This window comes from Balaenoptera acutorostrata, chromosome 1, assembly GCF_949987535.1.
Source record: "Balaenoptera acutorostrata chromosome 1, mBalAcu1.1, whole genome shotgun sequence".
NCBI lineage: Eukaryota > Metazoa > Chordata > Mammalia > Artiodactyla > Balaenopteridae > Balaenoptera > Balaenoptera acutorostrata.
The window spans coordinates 193,072,368-193,085,878 of record NC_080064.1 but is presented as its reverse complement, the minus strand read 5'-3'; the positions used below and the strand labels follow the sequence as shown (position 1 = coordinate 193,085,878).

Sequence of the window (13,511 nt, the reverse complement as noted above, 5' to 3'; positions counted from 1 at the left end):
GTGCTTGTGTAACTGAATGCGTTTGTCAGAACTCACTGAACTGTCTGCTTAAAAAGGGTAAGCTTTACAGAAGCTTCAAGATGGCGGAAGAGTAAGATGCGGAGATTACCTTCCTCCCCACAAATACAACAGAAATACATCTTCATGTGGAACAACTCCTACAGGACACCCACTGAACGCTGGCAGAAGACCTCAGACCTCCCAAAAGGCAAGAAACTCCCCACATAACTGGGTAGGGCAAAAGGAAAAAGAAAAAACAGAGACAAAGAATAGGGATGGGACCTGCACCAGTGGGAGGGAGCTGTGAGGGAGGAAAGGTGTCCACACACTAGGAAGCCCCTTCGCGGGCAGAGACTGCGGGTGGCAGAGGGGGGAAGCTTCGGAGCCACGGAGGAGAGCGCAGCCACAGGGGTGCAGAGGGCAAAGCAGAGAGATTCCCGCACAGAGGCTCGGCGCCGACCAGCACTCACCAGCCCGAGAGGCTTGTCTGCTCACCTGCCGGGGCGGGCGGGGCTGGGAGCTGAGGCTCGGGCTGCGGTCGGATCGCAGGGAGAGGACTGGGGTTGGCGGCGTGAACACAGCCGGAAGGGGCTAGTGCGCCACAGCTAGCCGGGAGGGAGTCCGGGAAAGTCAGGAACTGCTGAAGAGGTAAGAGACCATTGTTTAGGGGTGCGCGAGGAGAGGGGATTCAGAGCAACACCTAAATGAGCTCCAGAGACAGGCGTGAGCCACGGCGATCATCGCGGACCCCAGAGGTGGGCATGGGATGCTAAGGCTGCTGCTGCCGCCACCAAGAAGCCTGTGTGCGAGCACAGGTCACTCTCCACACCGCCCCTCCCAGGAGCCTGTGCAGCCCGCCACTGCCAGGGTCCCGTGATCCAGGGACAACTTCCCCGGGAGAACGCACTGCACGCCTCAGGCTGGTGCAACATCACGCCAGCCTCTGCCGCCGCAGGCTCGCCCCGCCTCCTCCGTACCGCTCCCTCCCCCCGCCTGAGTGAGCCAGAGCCCCCGAAGCAGCTGCTCCTTTAACCCCGTCCTGTCTGAGCAAAAAACAGACGCCCTCAGGTGACCTATACGCAGAGGCGGGGCCAAATCCAAAGCTGAACCCCGGGAGCTGTGCGAACAGAGAAGAGGAAGGGAAATCTCTCCCAGCAGCCTCAGGAGCAGCGGATTAAACCTCCACCATCAACTTGATGTACCTGCATCTGTGGAATACCTGAATAGACAACTAATCATCCCAAATTGAGGAGGTGGACTTTGGGAGCAATGATATATATATATATTTTTCCCTTTTTTCTCTTTGTGAGTGTGCATGTGTATGCTTCTGGGTGTGATTTCATCTGTAGAGCTTTGTTTTCACCATTTGTCTTAGCGGTCTGCCTGTCCTTTTTTTTTTTTTTTTTTTTAGTATAGTTTTTAGTGCTTCTTATCATTGGTGGATTGGTTTCTTGGTTTGGTTGCTCTCTTCTTTCCTTTTTTTTTATTACTTAAAAAATGTTTTTTAATAATTTTTTTATTTTAATAACTTAATTTTATTTCATTTCATTTTATTTATTTAATAGTTTTCTTTCTTTCCTTCAATTTTTCTCTCTTTTGTTCTGAGCCATGTGGATGACAGGGTCTTGGTGCTCCGGCTGGCATCAGGGCTGTGCCTCTGAGGTGGGAGAGTCAAATTCAGGACATTAGTCCACCAGAGACCTCCCAGCTCCACGTAATATCAAATGGTGAAAATCTCCCAGAGATCTCCATCTCAACGCCAAGACCAAACTTCACTCAACGACCACCAAGCTACAGTGCGGGACACCCTACGCCAAACAACTAGCAAGACAGGAACACAACCCCACCCATTGGCAGAGAGGCTGCCTAAAAACATAATAAGCTCACAGACACCCCAAAACACCACGAGACGTGGACCTACCCACCAGAAAGACAAGATCCAGCCTCATCCACCAGAACACAGGCACCAGTCCCCTCCACCAGGAAGCCTACACAACACACTGAACCAATCTTATCCAATGGAAACAGACACCAAAAACAAAGGGAACTACAAACCTGAAGCCTGCGAAAAGGAGACCCCAAACACAGTAAGTTAAGCAAAATGGGAAGACAGAGAAACACACAGCAGATGAAGGAGCAAGGTAAAAACCCACCAGACCTAACAAATGAAGAGGAAATAGGCAGTCTATCTGAAAAAGAATTCAGAATAATGACAGTAAAGATGAACAAAAATCTTGGAAATAGAATGGAGAAAATACAAGAAATGTTTAAGAAGGACCTAGAAGAACTAAAGAGCAAACAAAAAATGATGAACATCAAAATAAATGAAATTTAAAATTCTCTAGGAGGAATCAATAGCAGAATAACTGAGGCAGAAGAATGGATAAGTGGCCTGGAAGATAAAATAGCTGAAATAACTACTTCAGAGCAGAATAAAGAAAAAAGAATGAAAAGAATTGGGGACAGTCTCAGAGACCTCTGGGACAACATTAAATGCACCAATATTCGAATTATAGGCATCCCAGAAGAAGAAGAGAAAAAGAAAGGGACTGAGAAAATATTTGAAGAGATTATAGTTGAAAACTTCCCTAATATGGGAAAGGAAATAGTTAATCAAGTCCTGGAAGCACAGAGAGTCCCATACAGGATAAATCCAAGGAGAAACACGCCAAGACACATATTAATCAAACTGTCAAAAATTAAATATAAAGAAAACATATTAAAAGCAGCAAGGGAAAAACAACAAATAACACACAAGGGAATCCCCATAAGGTTAACAGCTGATCTTTCAGCAGAAACTCTGCAAGCCCGAAGGGAGTGGCAGGATATACTTAAAGTGATGAAGGAGAAAAACCTACAACCAAGACTAATCTACCCAGCAAGGATCTCATTCAGATTTGATGGAGAAATTAAAACCTTTACAGACAAGCAAAAGCGGAGAGAGTTCAGCACCACCAAACCAGCTTTACAACAAATGCTAAAGGAACTTCTCTAGGCAAGAAACACGAGAGAAGGAAAACACCTACAATAACAAACCCAAAACAATTAAGAAAATGGGAATAGGAACATACATATCGATAATTACCTTGAATGTAAATGGATTAAATGCTCCCACCAAAAGACACACACTGGCTGAATGGATACAAAAACAAGACCCATATATATGCTGTCTACAAGAGACCCACTTCAGACCTAGAGACACATAACAGACTGAAAGTGAGGGGATGGAAAAAGATATTCTATACAAATGGAAATCAAAAGAAAGCTGGAGTAGCAATTCTCATATCAGACAAAATAGACTTTAAAATAAAGACTATTACAAGAGACAAAGAAGGACACTATATAATGATCAAGGGATCGATCCAAGAGGAAGGTATAACAATTGTAAATATTTATGCACCCAATATAGGAGCACCTCAATACATGAGGAAAATACTAGCAGCCATAAAAGGGGAAATCGACAGCAACACAATCATAGTAGGGGACTTTAACATCCCACTTTCACCAATGGACAGATCATCCAAAATGAAAATAAATAAGGAAACACAAGCTTTAAATGATACATTAAACAAGATGGACTTAGTTGATGTTTATAGGACATTCCACCCAAAAACAACAGAATACACATTTTTCTCAAGTGTTCATGGAACATTCTCCAGGATAGATCATATCTTGGGTCACAAATCAAGCCTTGGCAAATTTAAGAAAATTGAAATCGTATCAAGTATCTTTTCCGACCACAACGCTATGAGACTAGATATCAATTACAGGAAAAGATCTGTAAAAAATACAAACACATGGAGGCTACACCATACACTACTTAATAACGAAGTGATCACTGAAGAAATCAAAGGGGAAATCAAAAAATACCTAGAAAGAAATGACAATGGAGACATGACGACCCAAAACCTATGGGATGCAGCAAAAGCAGTGCTAAGAGGGAAGTTTATAGCAATACAAGCCTACCTCAAGAAACAGGAAACATCTCGAATAAACAACCTAACCTTGCACCTGAAGCAATTAGAGAAGGAAGAACAAAGAAACCCCAAAGCTAGCAGAAGGAAAGAAATCATAAAGATCAGATCAGAAATAAATGAAAAAGAAATGAAGGAAACAATAGCAAAAATCAATGAAACTAAAAGCTGGTTCTTTGAGAAGATAAACAAAATTGATAAACCATTAGCCAGACTCATCAAGAGAAAAAGGGAGAAGACTCAAATCAATAGAATTAGAAATGAAAAAGGAGAAATAACCACTGACACTGCAGAAATACAAAAGATCATGAGAGATTAGTACAAGCAACTCTATGCCAATAAAATGGAAAACCTGGAAGAAATGGACAGATTCTTAGAAATGCACAACCTGCCGAGACTGAACCAGGAAGAAATAGAAAATATGAACAGACCAATCACAAGCACTGAAACTGAAACTGTGATTAAAAATCTTCCAACAAACAAAAGCCCAGGACCAGATGGCTTCACAGGTGAACTCTATCAAACATTTAGAGAAGAGCTAACACCTATCCTTCTCCAACTCTTCCAAAATATAGCAGAGGGAGGAACACTCCCAAACTCATTCTACGAGGCCACCATCACCCTGATACCAAAACCAGACAAAGATGTCACAAAGAAAGAAAACTACAGGCCAATATCACTGATGAACATAGATGCAAAAATCCTCAACAAAATACTAGCAGAATTCAACAGCACATTAAAAGGATCATACACCATGATCAAGTGGGGTTTATCCCAGGAATGCAAGGATTCTTCAATATACGCAAATCAATCAACGTGATACATCATATTAACAAATTGAAGGAGAAAAACCATATGATCATCTCAATAGATGCAGAGAAAGCTTTTGAGAAATTCAACACCCATTTATGATAAAAGCCCTGCAGAAAGTAGGCATAGAGGGAACTTTCCTCAACATAATAAAGGCCATATATGACAAACCCACAGCCAACATTGTCCTCAATGGTGAAAACTGAAACCATTTCCACTAAGATCAGGAGCAAGACAAGGTTGCCCACTCTCACCACTATTATTCAACATAGTTTTGGAAGTGTTAGCCACAGCAATCAGAGAAGAAAGAGAAATAAAAGGAATCCAAATCGGAAAAGAAGAAGTAAAGCTGTCACTGTTTGCAGATGACATGATACTATACACAGAGAATCCTAAAGATGCTACCAGAAAACTACTAGAACTAATCAATGAATTTGGTAAAGTAGCAGGATACAAAATTAATGCACAGAAATCTCTTGCATTTCTATACACTAATGATGAAAAATCTAAAAGTGAAATTAAGCAAACACTCCCGTTTACCATTGCAACAAAAAGAATAAAATATCTAGGAATAAACCTACCTAAGGAGACAAAAGACCTGTATGCAGAAAATTATAAGACACTGATGAAAGAAATTAAAGATGATACAAATAGATGGAGAGATATACCATGTTCTTGGATTGGAAGAATCAACATTGTGAAAATGACTCTACTACACAAAGCAATCTACAGATTCGATGCAATCCCTATCAAACTACCACTGGCATTTTTCACAGAACTAGAACAAAACATTTCACAATTTGTATGGAAACACAAAAGACCCCGAATAGCCAAAGCAATCTTGAGAACGAAAAATGGAGCTGGGGAATCAGGCTCCCTGACTTCAGACTATATTACAAAGCTACAGTAATCAAGACAGTTCGGTACTGGCACAAAAACAGAAATACAGATCAATGGAACAGGATAGAAAGCCCAGAGATAAACCCACGCACATATGGTCACCTTATCTTTGATAAAGGAGGCAAGCATATACAGTGGAGAAAAGACAGCCTCTTCAATAAGTGGTGCTGGGAAAATTGGACAGATACATGTAAAAGTATGAAATTAGAACACTCCCTGACACCATGCACAAAAATAAACTCAAAATGGATTAAAGACTTAAGTGTAAGGCCAGACACTATCAAACTCTTAGAGGAAAACATAGGCAGAACACTCTATGACATAAATCACAGCAAGATTCTTTTTGACCCAGCTCCTAGAGAAATGGAAATAAGAACACAAATAAACAAATGGGACCTAATGAAACTTAAAAGCTTTTGCACAGCAAAGGAAACCATAAACAAGACGAAAAGACAACCCTCAGAATGGGAGAAAATATTTGCAAATGAATCAATGGACAAAGGATTAATCTCCAAAATATATAAACAGCTCATGCAGCTCAATATTAAAAAAACAAACAACCCAATCCAAAAATGGGCAGAAGACCTAAATAGACATTTCTCCAAAGAAGATATACAGATTGCCAACAGACACATGAAAGAATGCTCAACATCTTTAATCATTAGAGAAATGCAAATCAAAACTACAATGAGATATCATCTCACACCGGTCAGAATGGCCATCATCAAAAAATCTAGAAACAATAAATGCTGGAGAGGGTGTGGAGGAAAGGGAACACTCTTGCACTGTTGGTGGGAATGTAAATTGATACAGCCACTATGGAGAAGAGTATGGAGGTTCCTTAAAAAACTACAAATAGAACTACCATACGACCCAGCAATCCCACTACTGGGCATATACCCTGAGAAAACCATAGTTCAAAAAGAATCATGTACCAAAATGTTCATTGCAGCTCTATTTACAATAGCCAGGACATGGAAGCAACCTAAGTGTCCATCATCGGATGAATGGATAAAGAAGATGTGGCACATATATACAATGGAATATTACTCAGCCATAAAAAGAAATGAAATGGAGGTATTTGTAATGAGGTGGATGGAGTTAGAGTCTGTCATACAGAGTGAAGTAAGTCAGAAAGAGAAAAACAAATACAGTATGCTAACACATATATATGGAATCTAAGGAAAAAAAAAAAGGCCATGAAGAACCTAGTGGCAAGACAGGAATAAAGACACAGACCTACTAGAGAATGGACTTGAGGATATGGGGAGGGGGAGGGGTTAGATGTGACAGGGTGAGAGAGTGTCATGGACATATATACACTACCAAATGTAAAATAGATAGCTAGTGGGAAGCAGCCGCATAGCACAGGGAGATCAGCTCGGTGATTTGTGACCACCTAGAGGGGTGGGATGGGGAGGGTGGGAGGGAGGGAGATGCAAGAGGGAAGAGATATGGGAACATATGTATACGTATAACTGATTCACTTTGTTATAAAGCAGAAACTAACACACCATTGTAAAGCAATTATACTTCAATAAAGATGTTTAAAAAAAATGTATTCAGTGTTCAAGGCATATTGTGTTTATATGTGTATGTGTGTTTATACTTGATGCTGGATTTTAAAAATCACTTATATGTCACGTTATGATAGTTATGCAACCAATTTGATTCTAATTCATCTTTTTTTAATATATTATTATTTTTATTGATTTTAGTATAGTATTTTTAAATAAATTTATTTATTTATTTATTATTTTTGGCTGTGTTGGGTCTTCATTGCTGTGCGCGGGCTTTCTCTAGTTGCGTTGATCGGGGGCTGCTCTTCGTTGCGGTGCGCGGGCTTCTCATTGTGGTGGCTTTTCTTGTTGCGGAGCACAGGCTCTAGGCGCGTGGGCTTCAGTAGTTGTGGCACGTGGGCTCAGTAGTTGTGACTCGTGGACCCTAGAGCGCAGGCTCAGTAGTTGTGGTGCACGGGCTTAGTTGCTCTGCGGCATGTGGGATCTTCCCGGACCAGGGCTCGAATCCATGTCCCCTGCATTGGCAGGCGGATTCTTAACCATTGCTCCACAAGGGAAGTCCTCTAATTCCTCTTTATGTGAATTATTATGTGTGCTAGATAGGCGTCTTGTAAAAGACCATGTATTTCATTATTTTTTGTATATTTATCTATTGACGGAAGAGCAAAAGTAAGAAATAACTACTTACATGTAGTTACTAATATAGGTATTACATAGTTTGCGTTTTACATGTTTGTGAAGTGATGTTATTTTGAAAATGGAGACAAGCATTTCTTCCCATTTCTTCTGAAACAGAATCTTAGGAAACCTCAGAAGTTATGGAGAAATCTTTAGAAAGTTAGGAAAGTGATGGATGAAAGGAGGTACTGAAGTGATTGCATCTAATTTCTTGCCGTAGATGTTTTATCAACAGGACACGTAGCATTTTGGTTTGCCAAGTTTTAATGAGGTGCTTTTAAGAAGTAATTAGTTGGTCTCCAAGATTATAATTACACCATCCCTATAATGTTTAACATGAAGCTGATTTATGAATAAAGATGAGTTAAACAATACTTGATAAAAAGAAACTGAGAATTGGCATAATAATGAAAAATTCTGAATACATGTACATATTTCAGTTTTACAACACACTATAACCACTGTTTCATCCACAAGTAGGATATGCCAGTTTTCCTTCCTGACAGGTTGTTCGAAATGTATGATTTGGTGTCCTTTGCTTATATCCACGTTTACACATAAATTCAACAGTGTCATCTGTTTTAGAATAAAGTTTTTTATCACGTCTCCATTTTAACTGGATGTTATGTTTTTTCATAATTTCTTCTGAAATTACACATGCATCTGAAGTTAAAAAAAAATAAACATAAACCGTTAAGTAGTATACAAATATTTCCCACAGAATTTCAGGCTTTCAAGTAGAATCTCCTGCTCTGGTCCAAAAATTCCTTCTCAAAACCTTTTACAAACCAACTCATTGAAAATCCAGTATGTAGTTTCCATCATTTTAAACAGTTAATGTTGTAAGAATGAGGTACTATTTTTAGTGTAATAATTAAATGTTATAATCAAAGATTCATAATGTCAGTTATCATATGAAGAGCTTTCATTAAGGAATCTTTTGTTGCTATTGTTGCTTGAACAGGAAATTTTCAAACTTTATTTCCACACATATTATTTTTTCGTAGTCAGGCATGCCACAGAATGGTTGGTAGTTAATCCATGAAAATTCTATTATAAACAGCTAAACATCATACTCAGTACACCGATTTTCCCAGGATCCACAAGGAGATTGAAATATTTACCTAAGCACTTTGGTGGTTCTGACCACTCTCCATTCTGACATACTATGTGTCTGTTTCCCTGAAGTTCATAGTAGGACTGGCATTGGTACTCAACTGTCGATCCTGGAGGATATACTGGTGCCGGGAATGAGGTAATGTCTCCATTGTCTATTGGTGGGGGAGGCCCACATTTTCCTTGAGAGTCTAAAAAATATGTTGTTTGATTTATTTAAAGAGAAAAAAAAGAAAAAGAAATCCCACGGTTTAAAATAAAAAGATAAAAATGTAGCCTAATATGTAATAACCAGGCTTGTGATTTCTGATGACAGAAATGATTTATTGAAGAAATTTTAATCACTTAAATGAAAAGGCACATTTTTAAGTCCCTAGTTTTACCCCACATGAAAGTACACATAATACTTTAACAAATATGTCTGCTTTGCAGTGTTTTGGTATTAAAACATGTTTTCTTAGTGAATATATGATGGACAGATGGATAGCTAAGATAAAAAAAATTATCCTTGTATACAACATACAGCAGTGTCTATTGAATCTCTAGTCATATTTATTGATTTTCATTTTTATTACAAAACGAACATTAGCCCCATCAGCTGCTTTTATAAAAGTCAAAGAATTACAGATTTCAATAGTGGGAGAGGGAATGCTGTCTTCCTTTTCTGAACAAGATGAGGTAGAAATATTTCTGCTTATTGCATCTGCTCTGTATTCTTTCTGCTAACTAAAAATCCTGAACATATTATAATAAACCAACTCAGGAGACTGTGAAAGATGTAGAGAAGATATTAATCTGGTTAGAGACATTGGGATTCAAGGAATTACACTCCAGAGACTTGTTTGGGTTTTCCTTTTCCCTTCTTTGTATCCTGGATGGACCACTGAGCCTGCAACCCAGAAATGATAGCAAGTTCAGAAAGAAAAAAAAAAACAACAGTCCCAAGAAGCACTTGGTCTCTTTAAGTAAAGTCCCAGGAAAGGATCAGCATAGTAAGACAGAAACAGTTTTTACAATCCTGACTTTCTCGAGAAATACACCATAGAACCTAAGACCAACCCTTCCCCGCCTTGATCAGCAGGGGCCAAGTGAGGAGTCCAGACTTCCACCCACATGGTGAGGGAACAAGACACCTCTCCCCTTTCTCCAGGAGTCAGTGGAGGCCAGGTGGGACCCCTGGACTTGCACCCTGCATGGCAGTAAGGGAGGTCTGATAAATAAAAGATTTCAATAAAATCCTTAATCTCAAAACATAATACCCAAAATGTCCAGAATACAGTTGATCATCACTCATCATACCAAGGATGAGGAAAACCTCAAAAGAGAAAAAACAATCAAAAGAAGACAACACTGAGATGACATACATATTGAAATTATTGGACAATGGTTTTTAAAAATCCAGTCAAATTGATAGAACTGGAAAATAGAGTAATATAATTTTTTTAAAAAACACACTGGATAGGCTCAATAATACATTGCAGATGGCAGAAGGATAAATAAACTTGACTATAGGCTAACTTTGAAAAGAGTCATGTACCAAAATGTTCATTGCAGCTCTATTTACAATAGCCAGGACATGGAAGCAACCGAAGTGTCCATCAACAGATGAATGGATAAAGAAGATGTGGCACATATATACAATGGAATATTACTCAGCCATAAAAAGGAATGAAACTGAGTTATTTGTAATGAGGTGGATGGACCTAGAGACTGTCATACAGAGTGAAGTAACTCAGAAAGAGAAAAACAAATACCATATGCTAACACATATATATGGAATCTAAAAAAAAAAAAAAAGGTCATGAAGAACCTAGGGGCAAGATGCGAATAAAGATGCAGACTTACTAGAAAATGAACTTGAGGATACGGGGAGGGGGAAGGGGAAGCTGTGACAAAGTGAGAGAGTAGCATTGACATATATACACTACCAAATGTAAAATAGATAACTAGTGGGAAGCAGCTGCATAGCACAGAGAGATCAGCTCGGTGTTTTGTGACCACCTAGAGGGGTGGGATAGGGAGGGTGGGAGGGAGGGAGATGCAAGAGGGAAGAGATACGGAGACATATGTATATGTATAACTGATTCACTTTGTTATAAAGCAGAAACTAACACACCATTGTAAAGCAATTATACTCCAATAAAGATGTTAAAAAAATTAAAAAAAAAAAAAAGAAAATAGACTGAAAAGAAAATGGACAGAGCTTCAGGAACCCATGGGAAAATAGCAAAAGATTGGAGACCCAGAAAATGAAAAGAAAGGGGATGAGATGAAAAAAAAATGTAAAAATAATGGTTGAAAATTTCTGAAATAGGGCATAAGGCACACATCTACATAATAAAACAGCTGAGTGAATTCCAAACAGGATAAAACCAAAGAAATTAATGTCAAGATACATCAAAATCAAATTGCTGGAAATTAAAGAAAAAGAAAAAAATCTCAAAAGAGCTAGATAGATATTATGCAATACTTATATGGAAAAAGGATTAAAAAAACTGGTAGGATTTTCATCCATGACCATAGATCATGGATCTATGATCATAGATCATAGAAAGAAGTGACATCATTTTTTCAGTGCTGGAAGAAAAGAATTGTCAACCCGAAATTCTATATCGAGTGAAGTATATTTTAGGATTAAAGGGAGAAAGAAAGACATTCCCAGACAAAGGAAAACTGAGAGAATTTGTCTCTAGCAGACGTATACCTAAAGAATTGCTAAAGCAATTTTTCAAATATAAAGGAAACTAGAAAAGGGATTGAGACTTTAGGAAGGAAGAAAAAACAATGGAATTGATTTTTAAAAGTAAGGATAAATATAATAAGAATATCTTTTCCCTAATGATTTTGTTAAATTATGTGTAAAATTATGTCATTTGATATGTTGCTCAATGTATATAGAGAGAATACTAAAGACATTTATGTTAAAATATGGGGAGATAAAAAGAATCTAAATGGAAGTAAGGTTTCCACATTTCACCTGAAGTGGTAAAATGTCAATCCAAGTAGGGAGTGATAAGCCGCTTATGTGTATCTTAATATTTGGAGCAACCACTAATAAAAACATGCCAAGACATATACTCCAAAGCAATGCAGATGTATAAAAATTAAGTTATTTATAATGTTCAAAAATCCACAGGGAAGACAAGAAAAGGAAATGGGGATGAGAAACTGAGGAAACACATACAAAACAAATAATAAAATTGCTGCCATTGTCTCTGTTATGTTAATAGATATTTTCAGTGTAAATAGCCTTAATATATCAGTGAAAAGACTGAAAATGGCAGGGTGGACACATAAACGAGATTAATCTATATGCTGTCTACAAGAAAATCATTCCAAACATGAAAACATGTTCAAGTGGAAGACTGCAAAAAATACATACCAGGAAAAAGTTAACTTGAAAAACTATAAGTGGCTAATATATTTCTTGGTTTGGATTCCCTTACTTCCTGAACTCTAAACACTGAAGTGTCCCAGGACCAAGTTCTCAGACTTTTTTTTTCAATATGTACACTAATTCCCTGAATGAGTTCAGCTAGTAACATACCTTTAAATATCATGAATATGCTGAAGATGCCCAAATTTAAGTCACATTCTGTGATCAGGCCCTGGCTGCCTGTATTCCATGTCTCAAAGTGGAATTTCTTGGGCTGTCAAATGTACTTATGGTATCGTCAATACATTTATTCACCAGGAAGTAACTGAATGTCTTAATATTTAAGATAAGAAATGTTCCAAGATTCCAACTGTTCAAATCTGGTCAACTCTTTCATACAATAAATATGTCAGATTACTTATTCAGTCCGCAAAAGACCTGGATTTTAAGCACCTTCATTTTTATTTGCAACAAAAAAAATTCCATAAGAACTACTTCATTATACATTTATATCAACATATTTTGTCCCTAATATATTCTCTAAAATTGGGGGGGGGGGGGTGGCGGTGTAAGATACTCTACCTTTGCATTGAGGTGGTTTTGTCCAAGTTCCATTTAAACATATCACATCTACCGCCCCAAAAAGGTCATAAGGCCTGATGCATTCGTAATGTACTCTCTCACCATTTTGATATCTAGACCTCTCTTTTTGTATAATAGCATTTTCCACTTTGGGTGGATTCACACAGGAAACATCTAGATAGAAAGAAAAATAGTATCTCTAATATAATGATCATTATGAACATCAAGCTAACAAGGGGGGTGTCACATATATTCCATGGTCATTTAAAATCAAGAGTTAATCTGTCATGAAAGACTGCTAATTTTAATAAATTTACATGTAAGTTTGAGGATAAGGAGATAAAGCAATATTTTTTAGTACAAATTAAGCTTCTGTATCTTAAATCTCTCCCCCATCCTTCACTAGACGGTTGATACACATTTTTTAGGCCAGTGAAAATGAAAGCTTTTCTGGACATCTCTTTCTGAGTTTAGTAAAATAAGTGTTATAAATTATATAAATTCAAAATGAATTTATAAACCATAAGAAAATCATAATAAAGGATCATTTGACAT

At 38.1% G+C, this 13,511-nt stretch overlaps 1 protein-coding gene across 2 annotated transcripts in view; it reads right to left on the bottom strand.

Moving 5' to 3' along the window:
- Nucleotides 1-8,128: 8,128 nt before the first annotated feature.
- The window catches only part of CFH (complement factor H), a 99,805-nt gene continuing 94,422 nt past the window's right edge, over nt 8,129-13,511 (bottom strand). For both annotated transcript variants that reach the window (XM_007167286.3, XM_007167287.3), the window contains 3 exons: nt 12,957-13,130; nt 9,007-9,189; nt 8,129-8,545 (listed from right to left, as the gene is read on the bottom strand). In XM_007167286.3, coding sequence (XP_007167348.2) covers nt 8,349-8,545; nt 9,007-9,189; nt 12,957-13,130 — 554 coding nt within the window. In that variant the 3' untranslated portion in view covers nt 8,129-8,348. The remainder of the gene's footprint in view (nt 8,546-9,006; nt 9,190-12,956; nt 13,131-13,511) is intronic.